The following is a 23,110-nucleotide window of genomic DNA, read 5'->3' as shown; positions in this document are numbered from 1 at the left end:
ACCATCCAGCCTGATTATATACATAGATTTCAGTTTCCATACATTTTCTACACAGTAGGAGTTCCCAAAACACAGCCTCTGGGGATATAAAGTGTGGCCCCAACTGCAGCTCAACGAGATGAAAACAAAGCCGATCAGGTACTGTTTTTACTGTTAATGAGCCTAACCAGCAGGCAGTTATTACTCAGTCTGGGAGACATAAGTGGCTGGAATTGTAGTGCATTCATTTTTTATTTATAGCGATGCACGTTCAAATTAGAAGTAGCCCTCCAGCAGCTGGCATTTTGCCAGGGCCTGACCATCAGTGTGATAAAATTTGAACATCTTGAAGATATACAATGCTTTTTGTTGCCTTTCTTTTTTTTATAGTCTTCTCCTTCCCTCCTACTCACAACTCCCGTGACTATCAAAAATGGACAACGAGGCTTAATTAATTTAGGATCCTGGCCCTTACTGAAAATGAAAGAAATCGGTCCTTTTTCACTTAGTGGTGAGGTACAAGTCAGACATGCGCTGATCTTCTTGGAACAAAGCAAAAGCTTAACCCTTCTGGCAAATAAAAGAGTAGAAACGAACCCTTGGACATGAACCATAAAGAAATAGGCTCTTGGAAAGGTTGCACGTTATTAGCCTGTTGATCTATTAATGGCAACTGTAAATACCTCACCCAAAATCACAGTGACTCTGAAGCATTTAACTGGAGTGGCTCACAGAGCCTGGCTGGGAGAATGTGATATGAGCAACTTGCAGTAATTCGCCTCACCTTGCTAGTCATCGGCTCTCAATCTAACCCCTCCCCTCAGTTTAAGTTACAAACCTCAATAACTGTGGCAGACTTGACAGCAATTAACATTACTCAGCTGCCAGCTGGATTTTAAAATCTCCCTTCCAAGTGATCTTGTTACGTAGGTTTTAAAAACAGCCTGACAGGGTGCTGCTCCATGCTGAGGAGCTGGGCCCTGCGACTCAACTCAACCAGATTTTGCTATTGATTTCAGGGGGAGCTGATAAAACAGTGAGAGCAAGCGTAAACAGCACTGAGTTGTTTTTTGGAGCGTGAGGTTTGTTTTTTCTTAATCTTCTCAGTGAGGGGGCTTCACAGAAAGCACTATTGAGAAATTATCCTTTTTAGTTTAGTTCCTTAGTCCTGCGTATTACACATATACAGGAGCGAGCACGACATGCTGCAAAGCACTCCTGGACCCTCACATCTCAGTGTTCAGGCTTTAAAAGCCAATGAGAACCTTCTAAGTCATTTGAAGCCCAGGAATAAGAGTTTTGTTGGAAAATAACTAGCTGGAGTTAAACTCCCATTGTTTTTACACCTAGCCCAGCCGCCTGGGTAGCTCTGCTGTTGGCTTGGGATGTTGGCTGTGGCAGCAGGAGCGCAGCTCTGGGGGGGCCTGGTCCCAGCAGTGAGCCCCGCTGAAGGCTGCCATACAAAAACGCTAATTTCCTCCTTGCTCGCACCCGAAACGGGACGCGGCAATTTATATTCCCACAATGACCAGCAATGGAATAGCAATTTTTAAGCGAAGGTCGCTCTCGTCGTTACGCAGCCCTGTCTCCGGGCCGCAGGCCGGGCTGGGCCCTCTCCTCTCTTCCACCTCCACCCCATACCCGCCACCGATGAGGAGAGTGGCCGGACGAGGGCCCGGGGTTCCCCCACAGCGCTCGCCCGCCCAGCGACTGCGAGCGGCGGGTTGGTGGAGGGACACATGGCAACACCGGCCGCGCCCCCGAGGGGGCCGGGCCGGGCCGGGCCGGGCCGGGCCGGGGAGGCGACTCCCCGCTTTCCCGCCCGCTCCCCGCCCTCAGCCGCGCCGCTCCACCGGCCGGGCCGGCCCGGGCCCACCCCCATCACGGCAGCGGCCGTTGCCCCTAGCGGCGCGCCCCGCCCCGCCTCTCTCCGCCCATTGGCCGGCGGGCGGGGGCGGGGCGCGGCGCGGCGGGGGCGGGGTCGCCGTCAGCTGTTCGCGGCCCTCCCGGCGGCGGCGGCGGCAGTTTGGCGGTGGGGAGGCGCGGCGGCGGCGGCTGCCGGGACGCCCCGTCCCCGCGGGACGCCTGTCCCGCTTCTCGGTGAGTGCCCGGGAAGCCCTTTCGGCACGGGGGGGGAAGGCCCCTCTGAGACAGGTTTCCGGTCAGGGCGGCGCCGGGGCCGGGCGCGATCGTGACAGGGAAGGGGGGGTTGCCCCGGGGCAGCCCGGGCGCGAAGCCGGGATCCCGCGGCGTCCGGGGTGAGGCGGACGGGCTGGGAACGAGCCCGGTGGGCACCGAGAAGGCAGCGATTTGCTGATGTCAGCTGATCGCCGGTGGCCAGCGCTGCCCCTCCTGGGCCGCCCCGCCGGGCTGGGGTGTCTCGTCCCCCGGCGCTGCCCGGAGGAGGAGCCGCGTTTAAACCCCGGGGCCGGGGGTAGATCTGCGGGGTGGGAGCCCGGGAAGGGCTGGGCTGAGAGCGGCTGGCGGCGGCGGAGCGAGGCCGGCCAGCTTTGTTTTGGGAAGCTGGCAGGCACGTGTGCGCTGAGCCCTCCCTCCGGCCGCCGGCCTGTCAGGGCGGGCGGCTGCGGCGCGGCGGGGCCGGGCTTCGCGGCGGCTGCGGCGGGCCAGGGGGCGCGGCGGATTTCTCCCGTGGGTCGGGCAGGGCGCTGGAGAGGCGAGGGCGCCGCGTCCGTGGGCCGGGAGGGACGCCTGGCACAGCCGCCCCGAGCCCGAGCCGCTCTCCCGGGGCGGGACCCGGCGGCTCTCGGTGTGTGCGGCTCCCAGCCTGAGCTGCGCGCCGAGACTGTGGAAGGAACCTCAGCGCCTCGTAGGGCGAGTTATCCTTCACGCCGCTTCGGCGTCCTGTCTTCAGCATTCCCTGAGAGCTCTGCAAAAAAGTCGGACCGTGTCGCGGGAGGTCGAGTAAAACTTCTTGCTTTCTAAACCCTGTTTTGTTCAGGGTTTGGTCTGCCGGCGAGCTTGTGCCTTTGTTGCACTTTCTTGTGCTGAATGCCCGTGTCCCACCGGGACTCTGACGGATGGGATCTGGCAAACCTCGCTGCAAAGACAAAATGCGTTATCGCCCTGCCTTTCTGTCAGGTGATGGCGATCCAGCAGCAGGGCTGGCAGGAGATCATCTATGCCGGCGTCTCAGGACCTGTAACTCCTTTCGGTGTGCTACTTTAAGCCATGGATGTGAATGTTATGAGCGTTGTGCCAAAACAGCGCTGCTGTCATCCAGCAGAGCTGGACCAGCTGTGGGGTACCTGTTCTGCTCTTCACACTCTTCTTTGGGAGTTGTGGCTGGGCTGAGTGAACCGCTGTGATGCAACAGCTTAAATAACTGTGGTGGCCCTGAGTTAGAGCCCTGCACAAATAGTTGTTGCACTGCTCTGTCCCTTTGTCTCCTCTAGCATGTTGGTGTTGCGAGTGCTGCTCACCTGGGGGGAGATGGGAGCACCAAGGGAAGCGCTGAACACATCCTTATGAAATTATTATTAATGTCTCCTTCAGGCCTGAAATTCCTCTTGCTAGTCTTCCGTTATGTTAAATGCTTCGCAAACCAGAGCAAAGGAAGAGACATGAAGAGTTGAATTTCACTGCCTTGTTTGGAACTGGGTGGAAATCCTGGAGATGGATCTCTTAGGAGACTGTCTTCCAATTGGGTTAGATGCACAGGTAACAGTAAAGGGACTTGTGGCTTTTTTTGGTAAATCTGCTGCTAATTACTGTATGTTTGCAAAGAGCTCTGAAATGGTGATTTAGGGTTTATTGGATGGGTTTTTTTCCTCCACCATCTTTGTCCAGCTTTGTGCTGCAACAGAGCTCATGAATGTTTACTATGGCAGCTACAGAAGCCCTGCTTTAAACACTGACACCACCAATGTTTTTTCTTTACTAGCAGGATGAACTAATGCACTGACAGTACATGTAGGCTTTAGGGCAAAAGGGATAATGAAGTGACTACATTGCCAAGTTTGGGACATGTCTTACGTTAAGCTGAGGGAAGAAATGAGAAGTTGAAAGGAAAGTTGGCCCTTATAGGAAGAAGTTATGGAGAGCTTCACAGAAATGGCTTTGCCAGCTCTCGAGTTTTGCAACACTGGGGTTTCTTAAAAGTCCAACCTTGCAGCCTTGTGATTACAAGAGCTTTTATTCATCAATAAGTAATAGATGGGAAAAAGTGAGTGGGGCATACCATAAAGTTCAAATATGGCAGGCCAAAGCAAAGCAGACCCCCAAAGGAGCTGGCTGGCCACAGGGCAATTTGAAGGATTGGGGTTGCTTTTTAAAAAGATGTCTTTTCAGTCTCTATGTGCTGAGGGTGGGGGCTGGCTCCCTCCTTGTGACCAGTTGTGGAACTGGAGCCACGGGTGGATTCTTAGACACACTTAAACTTTGTCTCCCTCTGGCCCAGCACTCGAGGACTTTCCACAGAGCCCGGACCTTCACCACTGAGTCACTCACCTCTCCTGTACATGCGGATGGGCAGCATTGGGAGGGAGGCAGGCAGGCAGGCGTGGAAAAAAAGGGCTGTGTTTTATTGTTGGAGCAGAAGGCATTCTCTCCTGGACAATGTTCTTGTGTCTTAGCTGTTTCCTCAAATGTCCCTTTATTGCAGGAGCAATGGATCGCCCCAGCTACCTGGAAGAGGACTATTCTAGCCTGGATGGGCTGGACGATGACGTGTTTCACTCTGATGACTTTGGACTTGCAGGTCAGCCTGGTGAGATGACTGCAACTGGCATTTTCACACAGAACCAGTCCTACAGCTGCCTTCTGGGGAGGTTTCAACTATTCCCCCTCACACACTGCTGTGGTCCCGGTATCAGGCATCCTGAGCAGCAGGACAAGGCAACTCAAACACTCAGCCCATCCTCTTCCAGTCAGGATGTTATGTTGCCTTGTGGAGTCACTGAGGAGCCCCGGAGACTCTTCTATGGTAAGAGCACTCCAGTGTCACCAGCTTTGCCGCAAGGGAACTGTCCCTTTAGCACTTCCCCAGTCAAGCAAGGTTTCTTTCATTAAGGCGTTTTATTAAAGGACTGAAAAATATTTTGCTTTGGTCCTGCTCCCTCAGGAAAGACAGCTTGTATTTCCTTACCCTTGCTTGTCCACTGCAGGAACGAGACACTGGCTCATTGCTTCCACTGTCCTTGATATTCCTACTCTTTTTCTTTTTGGCTTTATTCTGTCACATTTTATTTTATTGCTAGATGTTTAAGTGCTCACTGTACCTCATATTCTATGATTTGCCTACATTTTGTCAACTTCTAGTGCTGTCTCATCCACATAGGAAGACTCCTAGAAGTTTTCAGTGGAGAGAGGGAAATGCAAAAATTTACACTCAGTGGAACAGCTTTTAGACTCTTTACTGGAGTTAAAGCTGTTGAATAAGTAGCATGTCCACCCAGTATTTTACTAGTAACTGATGGGACACCGCTCAGCTTTGCGTATCTGATTCAGCTTTAATTCAGATCAGTCCCACTAAGTGCCAGAGAACTGAGAAGTCTGACGGAAAAGATATAGCAACCTTTAATGGGAGACAACTTGAGGCACAGATCTTGTAAAACTGCAAAATTGTTATTGAAAAAAAAATCAGCACTTGGCTAAACTATAGACAAGCAAAAGGAACCAAGTGTAAGATCCTGACAGTCACTTGGTTATGGGAAGCAACACAATGCTCTCCTTAATCGATATAAATCTACTTAAAAGCTGAGCAAATGTTTTACTGCATGTGTACGGTACACAGTCATTGTTTGGGTTTCAGGAACTGGATTTTAACATGAGTCAAAAATTGAGGATTATGTGCAGCTCTTTCCTCTGTAAAGTGTACCGAGTAGAAGAGCTATTCTTTGCACTGGAAGAATGACTCTTCTGATGTCTGTTTTGTAGGCAATGCTGGTTACCGTTTACACGTTCCTCCAGTTGGCTTTGCATTGGATCCGCACCTCCAAGAGGAACCTCAGGAAGGTCAGCGGGAAGCACGTGCCGAGGTGCAGATTGCACGGAAGTTGCAGTGCATTGCCGACCAGTTCCACCGGCTCCACATACAGAGGGTAGGGTGCCTCTGGGGAGGAAGGTGGGGGACGGAAGAGTGGTGCTCTAGAAGACTGGCTCCAGGCATCAGCTAAGTGGCCTGTTGTCTAAGGCAGCAGACCAACATCAGCGATAAAATGGCTGGGGTATCCTGATGAATTTTGCTTATGCTAGATTACTGGCTTTTCCTAAAGATTGGCAGGTAGAGGGAAGAGAATGTGTGGGATTGCCTTTACTGCCTGGGAAGGTCGCTGTTCTGCGTTAGCTGCTGCTATTCCAGCTCTTCCAGTTCATCAGCAATAGGGTCACTGAGGCTTTCTCCAGGGATCGCCCCCTTGCTTTTTATTACAGCTTTTACACTTCTCCGCTTTCCTCACCACCAGTGTCTTCTCTTCTGTGGCACAGGTGGCCACCTGTGGCTTATAGCAGCTCCTCGTGTTAGAGATGACAACAAGCCTGGAGTCTGTTCTGACACTCCTTGTTGTCTAGGGGTAGTTGTCTGAAATGTTGTGGAGTATATTTAGATCATGCTAGACTTGCTAGCAACTCCTTTGCCAGACAGTCCTAGCTAGCGTCTCAGACTTGTGACTAACTTCCTCACAACAAAAGACAGCTGTTAGATGCCATCAGGTCTGAAAACCACACTCCAGAATCTTGATTTTGTTTTCTTTTTTTAAAAAAAAAAGAAACCCTGCTCTTCAAAGAAACAAAATAAAACCCAGCACCCCTAACCCCCTTGATTCTTTCGTCCTTGTCCTCCTTCCCCTGTTGAGTAAGGGGTGAAATGGAAATCCCAGCCCATGCAGAGTTTGTCAGAGGTGGCAGAGGTTTGGCAATAGGCAGCACTTTGCCACTTCTGTGGAAGCCCAACAAGGAGAGTGTGTATCTGCTTGCATGTGAAGAAGCTGACACTCTTGCTGACTTCAGGGTGGGACAGAAAGCTTCTCTCACTCAAAGTGAGTTGATGCTCTGTTAACTGTGGGATCCGTGGCAATTCTTCTCAAAGGTAAGTGAGGATCTCTGTCCTGGTCAGAGAACGTGGCTTGTGGCTGGGCAAAGGTTTGGTCCCGTCTATGTCATGAGATGGATGAGGGAATTCTGGGACTCTTCATCTCCAGATAGCAGGAGGATTAAAGAAGCTGTAAGAGGAAGATTAGCCTGTAGAAATGTAGATGGGGCTATGAATGTCATGCAGAAAATTGCAGGAATAACGAGCTACCACAAGGTTTTTAACATGCATTTTGTGTGGTTGAATGGGGTTTTCCCTAGTGCCACCTTTTCGCCAGCGATAGCTGAGGACCCCACTCTCTCTAGCCAGATTCTCACAGGAAAGGCAAGGTTAATCATCTCAGTGGAGAAGCCCTGGAGTGAAGTGGTGGAACTGGTTGTAACTTGACCCCTTTCATTTCGAGACCGTACCTATCTGATGTCTGTGCATTGGAAACCCATCCAGGAATGCCCACCCAAGCTGGCCCGCTAAAGCTGCCCTGGGTCGGGCTCTCTGCTGCCCTGTGGCTCGGGGCGACCTGCCAGCCTTGGGGGCTCCTGGTGCCACGCACAGGCCAGCAGCCAGGGCTGCCGGCCCGGGCGAGCTGCCTGTCAGCCAAGCATGTGGGAGAGTTAGTAAACAAAAGCGTCCGCCTGCGCTACCCGACAGAGCAGCCAGCAGAGGAGGAGCTCTGCTGTCTTTGTTTGAACTGGAAGAGCAACAAGTTGTAAAAGGGTGAGGGGGGGCGGGAAGAGCCGTTCAGCCTTTTAAATTTGAAAACAAAACAGAAAAAAAAAAACCCAGCCCAAAAACTTAACCCGAGGATGGAGTAGTTCAGCCAGTGGTTCTCCACAGCCTGACCCTGGGATAGGCCTTGGCATTTGGATCTGCTAAGGGATTCTTTCTTGTTTGTCAGGAAAACTGAGTACTGAGCTATATATTAGTGTCCAAGGCACCGTTCCCCGTGGAGTGTTTTGTTGTCATGCCCAATCCCTTCCCTCCCAGCCCTGCATGGAGGATTTCCTTTGGCTTTTGGCACAGATCTCCTGTGCAGAAGCCCCTCTGTCCCGTGTGTGCAATGACTCTTCCCAGCCTGTTGCTGAAGAAGCAAGCAGTCTACCCCTGGAGACACGTGAACTGGTTCACAATGTGTTGTGGTTTGGAAGGGGCAGTCTCTGAGACATGGAAAACTGGGCTGTCGTTTATCTTGCTGTGAAACTAATCCCTGATTTGGATGCCCCCTTCCAGCTTGTCTCAAACATTTGGTCAAAACCAACTTTCCAGAGTGGTGCCTTGAATCAGATTTAGAATACCACAAAGTTAGTCACACCAGTGTGGTCTTGTGAAGTCCTGAGAGAGAGCAAGCCTGGTTTTCAACAAGCTGTGCCTCTTTTCGGAGCCTACAAAACATCTTATCTGTGAACCTGTGAAAAGAAAACGTGCCCTTTCAGTGGGAGTTAGGAAAGGCTTTCAGCGTTGGAGTAGTGTATCCAGTTAGCTCAAGAGTTGCCCTCTCATGGCTCTTCAGTTCTGCGAGACTCTCCAGCAGTTCAGGTATGGCTCCCATTCTGCTGCTGCAGCAGCAAGGCTGTGTTGACACAAAGGCTGCTGGTTAATGTACATCCCTGGCTGAGAGGAACTGAGCAGGCAATAGCTGCTGAGGTTGACGTCACTGAGTTGTCATTGGAGTCAGCTGCACGCACAGTCTAACCCCATCCCACACTGGGAACCCTGGAGAGTCACTGTTATCTCTTCCCTGGGCTCCCAGAGCTATGTGGTATTTATTTTGTGGTTCTTGGCTACACAAAAGATTTTTGGGTATGCATCTCGTAAGAATAAGAAAGTTGGCTGCACCTATGCTTGCTTTTGGCATGTACACCACTTTCAGGGTTTCGTTTCCTATTAATATATTAAACAGAATACAGTAGTTTAAAACCTGGCTTTTTCATCCTTAGAACAGTGCTAGAGCAATAACGCAACATTCCCTAGAACTCTGCGGCTTTCATCTCCTTAAGATGCTGAATTTATTATAGGAAGGACTTGAGCAACACTCTGTGTTCCTAAGTAGCAGGGCCTGCTACAGGTCGATCCAGTTTGCAAAGGGCTCTGCAGAATGACATGCAAGACCTGTCTACATTTTCTCGAGCTCTTTAGTACCTCTTACCTGTCTGAGGCTGTGTAGATCCTGGCAATGTTCCCTCTGCTGTGTTTCTCTCACCCTGCCCCTGGAAAACAAAAGTAGAGCCAAGCCATGCTTTCTGCAGGAGGACCCAGTACCTGCCACCTCCTTCTTGGTTTGGAGCAAGTGTGCCTTTGCCATGGGATCTGTGAAACCGCTTGCTGTAGCCCAGCCTGTGGCTGAGCTTAAAGAGTGCGCTCTGAGGTTATGGAGAACAGAGCTGAGCTTAGGGGATCTGCTGGGAGGTTGGCTGGGATGTGCTCCCTGCGCCCCACGTGTCCAGGCCATGGCAACAAACTCTTGGGCTCTGCTTTAGGTCCTGAGTGCGCTTGAGTTCCCTCACCTTGAGAAGTGGCTTCAACCTGTGCTGGACCGACAGTGTACTTCATGACATGACGTGCTGCTAGATGGGGTGGGAGTAGACAACCAGAGGTGTTGGCGGCAGCAGCGCAGAGCTGCCCCTATAGGGGCCTGGGGTTATACAGGAGTGGGGTGGATGACACTGTATATCAATATCACACCCCTTCGGTTTGACTTGCTCCGTTGAGACACTGGAACGCTACGGCTTTTTCCAAATAAAATAACTCTTTCTAAGCAGGCTGCAGCTTTGAGGGGACTGTTTTTATCACATCTCTTCTTCACGGTGATAAGATCACTTCACAGGGGATAAAATTGTCTCTTTAAGAGCCAAGGAGTGGTAGCCTTGAACAGTTCTGGGCTCGGGTCCAAGCAGAGCCACTGACTTGCTGTATGACCTCAGACAAGTCTCTTGACCTCCTTGTGCTTCAGTCAACCCATCTGGAAAGCTCAGTTTAAAAAAAGCTGAGCCTCAATGAGAACCAGATGCTGAATCAGAGCTGAGCTTTCTTGAGTAAATAAGTGCATTACAAACAACAACAAAGCCCCTTTCCAACACATCAGGAATCCTGCAGTTGATTTAGATATGCTGACCATGCTCAAAAAGCCTCCATAGATCTAGCTACAGAAAACTTTGTTTCTCTAAATTCTCTACTTGGTTCAGCAAGTAACTCTCTCGCCGTCACTGCCACGGGCTCGAGCAGCCCGTGGAGCCCAAATGCCTGTATCCATGCCGGCTGCGGACAGATGGCTGGGCATGTACCTGTTTGCCTCAAGTTAATGACACTGAAAATGTCCAGGAGGAAATGTTGTTTTCCTTTGAAAGTGAAACTTGTTACGTTTTGCATATTTTTTCCCCTCTGTCTCTCATGAGAGTTATCAAGGCCTCCTCTGAGACACTTCTGCTTATGCAACAGGGAGCCCATGTCTTTTGTCGGAAACTTATCAGCATGAGAGAGTGGGTGCACAGCGCTACGTGTGCATCATTTATCCCAAACACCATCAGGCTTCTCTCCATCATTTACTGAGGACACTCAGGGAATTTTTAACAGTTGCGTTTTTTAAACTGGAATTGTTTGCAGGAAACTTTCCTTTATGATGACTTTGCATTCTAGGAAAAATGTTCAGAAAAGTTTCCTAATCACGTAATGCAGAGACTCTCAAACTGACCTGCGTCTGAGCCTGTAGCACCGGCAGCTCCTTACTTTACTTGTACCTGCAGTCTCTTTGAGGCCTGGGGTAAGTTCTTTCATTCATTTGTTTCCCGAGTAGGTCAGTACGTTTCAGGATCTTCTCTGCTGGCTAGTGCTTGCTGGTCTCTGCTGCTGCTGCTGCTGTGCAAAACAGTGGGTCTCCTCTTCAGCTCTGCTGTCTGTGGGATGCCCATCGGTGCAGGACTTGAATTTCCAGCTGAGGATGCAGGAGCGTGGCGAGGGAGAGTACCAGGTGGAGCACTCCTGAAGTGGGTGAGCCTGGTTTAGAGGGTGGGGGGGGAGGGTGGGTGTGAGGTTGGGAAGACTGAGGTGTAAAGCAAAGTTCTTGCAGGGCTATGGAAATGGGGGTCCTAGGCTTGAGGGATGGGGGGTGCCATAGGGGGAAGAGGACTTCACACAGTCAGTGGAGTCAGAAACTTGACATGAGGAAGTGGAGACAGATTTTTTGCTTAGTTTTTTTTCCATTTGACAAATGACAATGAAGGAAGAGGTAGGCTTGGAAGTGCACCTTTCCCTATGCATACAAACGACACAGCAACCTGTTGCTAACAGCTGTTCTGAAATCCTGCCCCTTGTGGAGCTGATTACTTGACATTTTAGGTTAACAGAAACTTGCTGGTATTTCACATCTGGTCTGAAATTATATTCTTTGCTATGTTAATAAAATAAACTGAGAAGAAGAACATAGTTATGCCACTGTGTAAATCCGTGTTTCTACCATATCTTGAATGTTACCCACAGTTCTGATTTCCTTCTTCCAAAAATGATGCAGCAGAACTGGAAAAGGTTCAGAGAAAGGCAAGAAGGATGATGAAACTTCCATATAAAAAAAAAAGAAGTGCTATGACTGATAAGCCTAAAAAAGAGACAAAGCAAAGGGGTAGCAATATTAAACAGAAATCAAAAGTGACACAAAGGAGATGGATAGACTAATTTCTCCCAGTACAAGAACTAGTCAAAATCCAGTCAAGCTAGTAGGAGACAGCTCAAAGTAAACGAGGTAGTTTTTCATGCAATAGGTAGCTCTGTGGAACTCCTTGTCAAGGCATATTGTGCAACCCAGCGCTTTACCTGGGTTCAAGGGGAATCGGGACAAGTTTATGGCCATTGAAGGAGACATTAAATAAACAAAAACCAGATATGAATCAGGAAGTCCTAAGCTCAAACTAGTTAGATGCTGGAAGAGTATTAGGGGGAGCTATTGCATGTACTTGCCCTCTGCTTTTCCTCAGGCAGCCACATAAGGCTGCTGTTGGAGGCTGGGCTCTACGAGCTCTCGATGCAACAGTCACATACAACCATTGTATAACGGTTTAATAAAAATCACAAAACATTTGCATCAGCCTAATCTATCCTTCTTCTCCACGCTTTCAGCTGACAAAAGATTTAAATATATTATGGTTTTGTTCCTGCTTAAAATAGGGGATAATGTTAAAAACCAAAACTTCCTGCCTAGCTCTGGTAGAGGAAGTGGGCAGAGGATAAGGGAGCCTGGTGGCAGGAGAGCGATGCGAGCTCTATGCAACAGCTTGCCCCAAGTCCTTCACCCCGCCGGACACAGGACTGCAAGTGTCTTAAGGCAGTGGGGCCACAACCTCAAAATGCCAAGATTGCCCACATTAAAGAACACAAAATAATTCTTTAGGATGGTACAAGTTTTACAGTATTTCTAACATCACCTGCAGTATCGGTGCGTGATTTAAATAGCGTGCAGTGCTGCTGCTTCTCCAGTACAGCCCCAGTGGTCTCTGCAGGCTCTTCTGCGTTGCCTTGGCTCTCGCAGCAGCGTGCCGGCTGTGACAGTGGCAACGTGCTTTCTGCTTGTAGCAGTGTGACAGCTGAGAAATTATTTTTCAATTAAGAAATAACTGCGGTAATATCCCACTTCTTTTTTAGTGTGTGAGACTAGAAAATGCAGGTTGTAACTTGTCTGAGATCATGCAGGGATCGCTGATTGGAACCCAGTCGTTCTGCCTCCAGTCCTCCGCTTAGGTTGGTTGATATTATTAAGATACTGCCATCTCTGAGGGGGATGATGAGACGTTTGGATTGATTATTTATGGTGAGGAGTGTGTGCGTTTGTATTTTACTCAATTAAATTTTATGGTGGAAAGGCAGGAAAGCAAGTGCCCGACTGCAGAGTCCTCCTTTGTTTCAAGCCATTGAGGAGGAATGTCCCGCCAGCCTTTTATAGCCTCTGTTTTAGGTTTTTTTTTTGTTTCTCAGTGGTAGCTACCCTTGCCAATGGCAAAGGAATCTTTCTGAGGACCGTGCCACAGCAGAAAGAATAGCGATCTAAAAATAAAAGCAGTGAGGCAACTTCTGTTAACCCCAATTAGGTTTTCCTGAGGTGACGCCTGACAAGGCGCTGGCGATGGGCGACTGCGGCCGCCTGCCCAGGAGCCCCCGAAGGGCTCGCGGACCCCGGGCGGCTGGCGAGGAGGAGCGGGCCCTGCGTGAGAGCGGCTGTGCCGGGCAGCGTTTGCTCTGCGGCTGCCGTGTTTATATCCCTCTCTAAATTTAGCCTCTGAGTCATCAGAACTGCTGACGAGAGGCTGCTCTGCCCGCAGGCTCTGGGGCTGCACCTGCCCGCCCTCCCGCCCGCTCCCCTCGCAGCGGGGCAGCTCTCCACAACCCCCTCACCCCACCCTGCCCCAGCCCCCCCCCAAAATAACTTCCTGCAAAAACTTGCAAAATGGTATTTTAATCGAAAACCCCGAGGTGTGCTTTAATCACTAGGGGGTGTCTCCCGTGCAGTTTCGGGAGCGCCTCCCTTCTGCTGGTTGGGGAGGGAATCGATGCGAAGTCAAGGTCGGTCCATCCCGCAGCCCGTGCGGGTTCAGCGAAAAATGGGGTAAAGCTGTGAAACGGCTCTGTTGGTTCCTGCTCGGGGCCCAAGTCACTGAACCTGCCCCCGGCTGTGGCTGTGGGAGGGGGTGAGGGTCTGCTCCTGGGCACCAAGGAGGTCTGGTGTCATGGTTTGGGCTGGACTGGCCACTGAAACTCTCTTCCTGCACCCTCGTCCCCCACTTCCAGCATGGGGGCAAATCACCCCCCTGGAGCCCGTGCCGCAGGTAGAGAGCAGGGGTATCAGGTGCAGCTCTATGGGAATGCAAGACCCTTATTTACTGTATTTACGGAAAATAAGCCGGCGTGCCCCCCGGGGGTGCAGGAGGGGAAGGCTGGGGGCCTGGGAACGCACTGGCCGGTGGTTGCCCTTCCCAGGTTGCCGTCAGCTGGCTGTTGCCATGGCGTCTGTCTGCTTCCCCTTCCTGCCCGCTCTGGAGAGGAAGGCGCGAGTGGCTGCATGTTTGTTTTTGAGCTACAAGAAAGTTGAGAAAGGGCTCACCTGCACAGCTGTGCCTGCAGCAGGTTTGGGGCAATGAACGTCGCCGTTCGCTGCTCGGACCGGTGCCTCGGCAGGGGCCAGTGCTGCCCCCCTGGTTCAGGCTGGGCAGCCCTTAAATGGGTTTTGGGGGTCTCCTGCACCCCACACCCCTCCGGCTGCGCCCGCTCCTGTATATCCTCTCTCCATAAACACATTTGTTGCCTGTCTTGCCTGGCAAGGCCTGACGGAGGCTTTGAGAAAGCCAGCAGTACTTGAAACGATGCCTCTTTCTACCACAAGTTTAGTCCCACGTAGTCTGCAAGCCAGAAGGATGCAGATCCCCAAGGACGATCCTTGTCCTCATCTCTGTGTCGCCATGAGAAACCATGCCGCTAAGCTCCTCTTTCGTTTTTTCTCTGTTACTATCTCCTTTTTTTTTCCCTGCTGCTTTTACACAAGCATTATTCTTTGGTCATTAGGAATCACAGCTGGAAAGATTTGTATTTGACTTCCATTGGCCTGCATTTCTCTCTCCAGCGGGGGACACCTTCTGTAACCCCTGTTGCCTTGGGGACTGTGACTTTCTAGTCTTTCTAAGCTAAAGCATATTTTGTGGTAGCACAATATGCCTCCAGCCACCTGGCAGCCAAAACAGCCTTCAGCGATGAGTCAGCAACTGCTCCCGGTGTGCAAGTATTTTTGTTTTCAGTGAATAAATAAAATCCCAACAACTTATTGCTAATACTTGTATTAGTCATTAAAGGAAGAATGATGTTTTTATGTGCACATATGCCATTATTCTTCATTTGCTATAATAGTGCCATTTATGGCTGTATTTTAATCCCTCTAGTTAAGATGGGATCAGAATTTGACCCTTAACCATCTGGAAGCCATGAAGCAAAGTCAAAAGTTGCCCATGAGATAAAGAGGGTAGACGGGTGTACCCTTCTGTACATGTGATAGGAATGTACCAGACCCACATATGACATGTGATGAATGTATTCTTTATTTTTTTAAGGAGGGATATTAATGGCACGTATGTATCAGGTGGAAAAGTGATTCCTATTAATCTGTTAAAAATTTATGCTCAAGAATTCAAGGAACTGTGTCAGAGGGACAGCATTTTTTTTTAAGCTGTATTACCTGTACTGATCTTCCCTTGGTCACCCCATGCAAGGGCTTGGTAGAAGTAAAAAGCTTGTGACATCTGAGGTGCTCTTTGACAGATAGATAGCTGTATCCTTACGATGTGAAACATGCATTAGGAATATTAATTACAGGGAGGGAATAAATGTTGGGTCAATCCCGTCCTTCTTTCATTTGCTTCCAGTAAAAGTCTTGCTGGGTTTTTTTGTGTTTGTTTACCGGTATTCTGGCTTTTGGTTCAGTACAGTTCATGGAATAGGCTGCACTAATGTACTGTTGCGGCGCAGGACAGTTTTCCTGTAAAATGGCTTTTCCTTGTGACTCATTGAAGCATTCATGCTAACGCCTCAGACAGACGGTCTCTTAAGGATATCCCCTTTAAAAAGCAGCAGCTGCAATAGGAAATGGTTTTATGTGTTTCCAACTTTGTGTTGACTTTCTGTATTCACAAGTCTCGTCTTCTTTAGTTGCAGTTAGTGTAGAGGGCAAAAGAGGCTTCTTTCCATCTTGGGAAAGGAGCTTTAAAATGTTCATTGTGTTGCTACCGCATGGAGGTGGCAAAGTGTTCATCCTTGATACTTTTGTGCAGTAGTGACTCTGAGGATTGCATTGTTTTGGTGAGGGACAAATGGGCATAGTGAAGCTTAGGAAAGTTATAAACCTGTGCCACAATAGTTATGAGTCTTAAAAGACTGTAAGAATTGACCTGAAATGCATCACATCGTAAAAAAATTGATGCCAAATTCATAGAGTCACTCTCCTGGGTTTTCTGTCCTTCCTGGCAGCTAAATCATACCACACCAAAAAACCCTCAGTCCTCAAATATTTGAGTATTTTTGTCACAGCAGAGGTGTTATCTAGGGAAAAGCTACTGAAACTTGTGAAAAGGACATTTTTTTAGTCTGGGACAGTCCTTTCTATAAATTGTTTATCTCTATTGCAAAGCATATCTGCCGTTCCATTCCGTGGCTCTTGTCCCATGCTGAATTAGTACCACAGAAAGAAGATCAGCCCAGACGTGAAGCCATAACTCTGTAAACCCCCTTAGCTAGGCTTGCCCCTGAAGGAGCTGGTCCCAGCTTGCTCCTCTTCTCAAGTCGCCTTTCTGTTGTGCTGGCACAAGCATCAGCTTGACTACCTGATGCCATGGATCAGATGGATTAGGATGACCTGATCAATACTAAAGGCAACTTCTTTGCCAGATTAGTTCTGGCCTTGATCATTGTCCTGCTCTAGTTCACTTTCCTGCACTGGTGTGAGGAGAGGACAGCGCGAGCAGGCTGCTTCAGTACGCCAGCCAGTGAAAGCGTGTGTGGGACTACACCACCGTGGAAGGAAATGCTGGCTGAATACGGACCCAGGGAAATGCAAGTCCTAGGTCTAGGAATAAAACCTGGAAAGCTACCCTTGGCCTAGTGCTCCATTTTTTTTCACTTCAAAACAAAATTAATGGTGTCAACGTCCTTCATAAAGTGATTTGAGATCTTATGCTTCTCATAAGCAGAGGCACAAGGGTAAAATAATTCCTATTCCTTTCTTGCCTGGAAATCTCCTTGAGTGTCTCAGGCAAATAGTGGGAAGCGTTTTTAACTGGAGGACAAAAATGCTGTACCAAAAAAGTGGCTTCAAGAGGCAGTGAAACAAACACAATAGAGTATAAAAAGAGTATTGAGTTTTACTCAGTATTTGTGAGACCACATCCCACTGGTTCTCATGCAGGTCTGTAACCCTTCTGAAAGTAGAGCTCTAAAACGCTCATTTACTAAATAAAAACAAACACTAATACCTTCCTCAAAAAGCTCCTCCCCTTCAAAAAAAAGGGAGGAGGATGAGGTCAGTCCTTCCGCTGTTTTTCCCAGAATGTAGCCTCCTTTACCTATCACTGCAAAGAACAAGTAATCCTTTTCTTCTGAGGTGACATGTAAAACTTAAGGAGGAGACAGAATATTTAGAAACCTGTTATGGTGTGTGAAAAGTGCAAAGCAGCCTCCTACATGAAGCAGGACATTAATACGGGGTTTCTCATATGTGTTTGTCCTCCTGACAGCGTGGAATAGTTGAAATTACACGTGCCAGATCAGCACACTTCCTCTTGTCTGCCCCCAAATTAACCCACTTTATAAAATTTCATGCCCACCCTTGCAGCTGAGATAATTTCAAGTTTAGGATTTTGATACTAATTTTTAAACATCCTTTTGCATTTCCCATACTAAGTTCCTGTAAGACACTTCTTTACCCTCTTGGCTGCCAGTAGAATAAAATAATCTGCTAAAGCAGATTGTCTTCTGAGCATCTATAGTTTGTCCACCGTGCTCTCCTAGCATAGCTCCCTACTTGTGGACACTGCAGAAGGCAGCATTGTGCTTGCATGCCACTTCATTGACATGCTACCTGAAGGTCTCTGTTTAAGGAGGAGTCCACTTAAGCTGTGATAGCTTGATAAAAACATGGTATCTAGATGTCATCGGGACATGCGGTTCCACGCGCGTGTTTGAGCAGGTCTGGGAGTGTGGCTCTATGGAGGAGGGTGAGAAGAATCTCTGGAGTTTGATCAGGAAGGACAAACCCTGATCAAATCAAGAGACAAGTAACAAAACAAAAAACATCTTGCTTTTTGAGACCAAATTATGTTTTTGTAACCCAGCCCTAGGGGATAGTTTATAAAAGATTGTTTTCACCTGTAAACCTAGCAATGCCTGATGAGTATGGACTGAACCCAAGGCTGGTTACTTTGAAATAAATGATACCAGGCTCTAGAGCCGCTGTCTGTGGGTTATGCTCCAAACACAATGGTGTTGAAATGTGTGATGGGATCTGTGTGAATTCTTCTAAATCCAGGAGACAACTGTTAAGTCTTGAGGGTAAGAGGAATGACCCACTGCTTAGATGCGAGATGAACACAGGTTTTCTGAAGCCTGTTTCGTGTGTACTTGTGATTCAAATGGCACAAATCTACTCACGATGAAATACAAACATAATTTAATGACTATCTGGGAGGACTTTGAAGAACTGCCTATTGACACAACTCCAATACACCAACTCTGGTTGCAACTCTCTCTTAATTGTGATTATGTAAAGAATCCCTTGCAACTGTGTTGTTCTGCCCTGTTGGGCTAATCTGAGTTGAAACATCTTGTTCATATAATGTGCTTCAGTGCTCTTTTATGAACTCCTGTGTACTGAGGCAAAGTTGTTGGAAGCCAGTCTTCTGTTTCCTCGTCTGCTGGGGATTGGGGGGGCAGTCGGGGGGAGATTGGGGCTGGTTTGTTTTGTTTTCCAGAAATGATCAGTCCTGCTTAGCAAATATGGAATTCTGGATGAGAAAACAAAGACTGACTTCTAATAGAGGGTCGGTTATTGAGGTGAAATAGTATCCCAGGCTGGGCAATGTAAAGAGAAACCCACCTGTTTGTATGAGATGCCATTAAAGTGCGGGGAGGTGGGGGTATAATCGGAGCCACTTTTGCAGGGGTGATTACATATAACAAAAGAAGGAACAGTGTCCCTGCCCCAAAGCTGCATTATATAGTCCGGTGTCCCCCTGAAACTCAACTCCCATGTTTCTTCCTTGACAATGGGACCTGAAATAACCTCTTGGTTTTGGTTTTTTGTGTGTTTTCAAGTATGTTCTTGCTTAAGGTTTAATTGGCTCCAGTCAGTAGGAAAGGGCTCCAAGGCTGATTATTTATGGCTTACTGTCAAAAGTGGCTATAAAAAGGGCAGTATTATCTTGGAGATGCTGGGAAGGAAAATGTGGTGGGGGGAGGGTGGGGGAGTGTGTGTGTGCACGAATGTGTTTTCTTGTACTAGATGAAATCAGAGTTTTGCTGTCTCAGCAGTGTGGTTTAAATTGAAGATTAACCCTTTGACCTTCACGGTGTCAAATCACTTACAGATGGATCACCAGTTATATTTTTTTCTTTTTTTTTACTTTTGGGGTGAAGGGGAGCCTTTTTTTTTTTTTTTTAAAAAAAAAAAGGTTGTTTGTTCATGCAGCTGGGGCTTTTGAAAGGCTCAGAAGCCAATCTGATTAAAAACAGCACTTGGCTAAACTCTGCAAAATCCTACAAGCAAAAAAAAAAGTTTAATCCTCTTGTGCACAATGCATAAAGGGTCTGCTCTTTTCTTTTTGTAATGTTAGAGCTACAATTATTTCTGGAGAACTTATCATTTCCCTCTCTCCCCTCATCCCTTGCTGCACCCCCTTGTTATGCTGATGGGATTAAAGTATCTGCTCTTGAAAAGTGTAACTGAGTTGTTATTGGAAAAGAGAAGTGGTATGTTGCAATTTTAGAAATATAAATAACCTTGCTTCAACTGTTCTCCTCCACAGCATCAGCAGAACAGAAATCAAGTGTGGTGGCAGCTTTTTCTCTTCCTACACAACTTGGCCTTAAACGCGGAGGCGAACAGGAACCACACTGGGCAGAGGTGAGCTTCGCCCGCCTGTTTCAGGCCGCATCCAGTCTGCAGGGAGCACTGAACAAACACTGGTTCGGGGGCGAGACATTGCACACCGCCGGCCGGATGTGAGGACTCTGAATTTCTGATACTCGTCTTCAAGTTTGGGGGTTTTTACGGACTCTTCTTTGCTGCTGCCTGCCTCATGAGGCAGGGAGCTCTTGTCCAACACTGTTGAAGGAAAGCCAGAATGTGGGTGTGTTTGGTAAAGCTTGCTGCTGGTTCCCCGTGCCGGTGACCTCTGTGCAAGGGAGGCAGGTATTAGACTAACGGCTTCCTCTACCCTGTGTGTTAGTCAGTGGTAGAGTGCAGGAGTGTCATTTTGGCTGCTAGTTAAAACTGATGTCTGGGACTGATGAGTCTGAACACACTTTGGGTATCTTCCAGAGCAGAGATGCTTGATTCCTCCACAAAGAAAGTTCTTCTTAGCAATGAAAACATTCAAGTAGCTTATATCCATCAGGTTACTTGTTACTGTTTATTTCCTTGCACCCTGCGTGAGAGAAAATCACAAAGAAATCTGATCTCTCCAACCTTTCAATTGGGCACCAGTTGCAGCTCTCTCACATAAAGTTGCTCTTTGTCATTGCCATCAATAGACAAAATAATTTCAGTAGAACAGTCTTAAAATTAAACCCTCTTGGGGTTGCTGGTGGCTATTAGTTTCTGCCACTGTTTGCTTCCAGTTCAGAGTTCACAGTGCCCGTGAGCCAGCATGAAGCCAGAACCCATGGAATATAACACAAGCGTCATTCTTCTAGAATGCTAATGTATATGTTTTTATTAGTTTTATGATGGGTGTTTATGTTGTTTTGTTTTTCTCTTACTATAATGTGGTTGGTCAGGAAGGCTTAGGTCCCAGGCATCCGATAGTTTTGCTTCAGGATTTGACAGGGAAATTAATTAGCAACTAGTCTGATGTGTACACTGCACAAGCAGTCTGTCCATTACTCTAGTATGTAATGGTTGGAGGCTGCTGTAAGCATCTATTGACTAGCAGCAATAATATTACTTCAAGGGAGATCTTCTAACAGTTCCCGGTTTGTATGCGCTCAGAAGTTTGTCCATATGCCTGACACTAGTGGACCAGCACAGGGAAATTACCCTCCCAAAAGGAAGTAGCCTTAAATATCGATGGCTACTTCTCTGTAGCCTTAAATATCGTTCGTTCGCAAACCCAGTGATGACTAGGGTAAAACACAAACAGAAAAGCAATACAGACTTTATTTTCTTCAGACCATTTCCACATTGCCACTGCACCTTTTTATAGGTCTCAAAGGATACAACCAGCATGAGGAAGAGCTGTCCGGAGAATTGCTTTTCAGTCCTGTTACAAATGTTGACTTCAGGTGTTGAGGAATTCGGAATTCTTCTGCTCTTGGTCCGCTCTGAAAAATAAGCATTACTGTACGGGAAGAGTAGTTTACTTGCACACACGCTTTCTCCTCCACCCTTCTCTGCATACCCTTCTCTAATTCATGCTTTCTCTGGTATTTGTATAGTCTCATCATTGCACTGTAGTGTCTGGTAACAATTTGCTGAACACAGTTAAATTTGGATTTTCTCCCTCTCTCCCAGCCCCATTCTCTTGATTTGCATCCTGCTTTACTGTGTCAAAATGTGCTTTTGCTCCCTGAAAGAGGTCCCCAAGCCTTTTCACTTTCATATATTCACAGTCACTCTCTTTCAACATAAGGAGAGTTTATGTGAGAAAAGCTTTTTTTCCTCCTCTTATGTTATTTTTCTAGCTAGAGCTAGAGTAATATGTTTGTCCATGATGGTTAATAATTCATATAAATGAATTTCAAGTAATATGGGGGGGGCGGGGTTATGAAGAGGGAGGGTGGGTGGGTTTTTTTTAGGAGGGGGGATTGTTTTGGTTTTGTGTTGTTTCTTTAAGCATGTGCACTACAGAGTTACCCAGAGGGACACAGGCGGTAGCTGTTGCTGACTGTGCTGCAGCAGTTATGGGAAGCCACTCTCTGCCCATGTTGACAGGGCTGAGGCTTTCCATGCCTTGCTCTGCACAGTCTGCTTGGAGTAAACGCTGGTCATTGGAGAATGGGACTTACATGGGGGGGGAAGCCTGAGGGGTAGCGCAAGCGCAGACTGAATTGAGGACCCCCAAGAAGCTGGATGTTAAGGAGAAGACTCTTAAATCAGAAGCTATTAAAAGAGGCAGGAATGGAAGTGTGGAGCCTCGGGAAGCAATGCAGCAACGCTGCCTGCCCGCACAGCTCTAAGATGTGACGCTTGCATTTTCCCCCCCATCAGGAACATTCAAAGCTACACCATAACAGCCCTGCAAGCTACAAAAAAATCGGCAAGTGCATCTGATGCTTAAAAACCATTGTGAGCTTTCCCCTTCCCCTCTGCCTTGACTTGACTGCCAAACAGGCCAATAAGACCTGTTCTCTGGATGCGTAAGCTGGAAAGATAGGTCTGGTACTAGCGCTTTCTGATGTTGCAACCCAACCAGTCTTACCAACCAGGGTAAGACTCTTCTTAACATGGAGAAACAAGTACCTGAAACCCTTCCTCAGTCAGGCTGTCTGCCTCAATAGAGTCATTTGGCTCAGGGAAAGACACATATTTGCGAGTCTGTATTTCCCGCTGCAACAACAGACTTATCAAAATTGGTCATGCCAGGGTCTCAAGTTAAAATCTCCTTGAACAACAATACTTCATTGGAGACGTAGAGCTAATGCTAGACAAAGGCCGACTTCCTGCAATATGCGTGTTGGTTACTGGTGCCAGAGATTTACAACCACTGATAATATATTTTAATTATATTCCATATCTGCATATCTTGGAGAAAGGAAATATGCTCTGTCAACCCAAAAGTCTTATTTTGCTTCGTGTAGATTTGGGGGGGCAGGCTGGTTATTCATTTAGGGGAAAGCAGCCGCTTCATACTTACAGGCTCACCTACTTGAGGAAATGGCGGGAAGATTTCACACGTTTGTCAACCAATACACGGGTGCACAGCACCCATGTATTTGTCACCCATTCCACATTAGTAGGGCCCCTTGAGCACCCACCGAGGACATCTTCCCCACAGAGTAGCTGTTGCAGTGTGGCCATGGACATACATCGATTGTTTGGGGAATCCAAAACAATCGGATTGTTTCCAGTTCCAAGGAACATGGTTTAAGTCCTGTTGGTGAAGGAGTGTGCTTGGGTTTTTAGATATTAGTTTGTCTTGGTGAAAGGAATGGGACACTGTTTCTCTGTGTTGTAGATCTTTCTCCTAAAACAAATTCCTGTTTTTAATGAGCAGTTCTTGAGAAGAGCTTGAGCTGCTGCTGATGGTACCAGCAGCCTTGAAGTATCTCACTTGCCTTCCCCAGTTCTCCAAAATGGCTTCAAACCTCAGCTCTCTTTCCTTGAGGGACAGAGTTCTTCCTATCCCTTCCCAG

At 48.0% G+C, this 23,110-nt stretch overlaps 1 protein-coding gene across 5 annotated transcripts; it reads left to right on the top strand.

Annotated features, from left to right (window-relative positions):
• The first annotated feature begins 1,971 nt into the window (after positions 1-1,971).
• On the top strand, positions 1,972-21,504 carry BMF (Bcl2 modifying factor). Of its 5 annotated transcripts, none has more exons than XM_054200913.1 (5): positions 1,974-2,079; positions 3,493-3,657; positions 4,601-4,696; positions 5,875-6,038; positions 19,564-21,504. In XM_054200913.1, the coding sequence occupies exons 3-5, from the start codon at positions 4,606-4,608 to the stop codon at positions 19,663-19,665; spliced, it is 357 nt and encodes a 118-aa protein (XP_054056888.1). In that variant the 5' UTR covers positions 1,974-2,079; positions 3,493-3,657; positions 4,601-4,605; the 3' UTR covers positions 19,666-21,504. The 5 variants fall into 5 exon arrangements, with proteins under 5 accessions (XP_054056889.1, XP_054056886.1, XP_054056888.1 ...); XM_054200912.1 differs by having other exon boundaries at positions 4,601-4,921; XM_054200914.1 differs by lacking the exon at positions 3,493-3,657 and having other exon boundaries at positions 1,972-2,079.
• The last annotated feature ends 1,606 nt before the right edge of the window (positions 21,505-23,110 follow it).

This window comes from Rissa tridactyla, chromosome 4 (genome assembly GCF_028500815.1).
Source record: "Rissa tridactyla isolate bRisTri1 chromosome 4, bRisTri1.patW.cur.20221130, whole genome shotgun sequence".
Taxonomy (NCBI): domain Eukaryota; kingdom Metazoa; phylum Chordata; class Aves; order Charadriiformes; family Laridae; genus Rissa; species Rissa tridactyla.
The sequence above is the reverse complement of the archived record's forward strand: the minus strand, read 5'-3'. Positions and strand labels throughout refer to the sequence as shown.

Bases quoted from the DNA above. Each gene is read 5' to 3' on its own strand.
- BMF (XM_054200910.1), top strand. From the start codon at position 2,296: ATGTCAGCTGATCGCCGGTGGCCAGCGCTGCCCCTCCTGGGCCGCCCC. The intron at 2,897-3,492 runs GTCGAGTAAAAC...TGTCTCCTTCAG, and splicing joins GTCGGACCGTGTCGCGGGAG to GCCTGAAATTCCTCTTGCTA.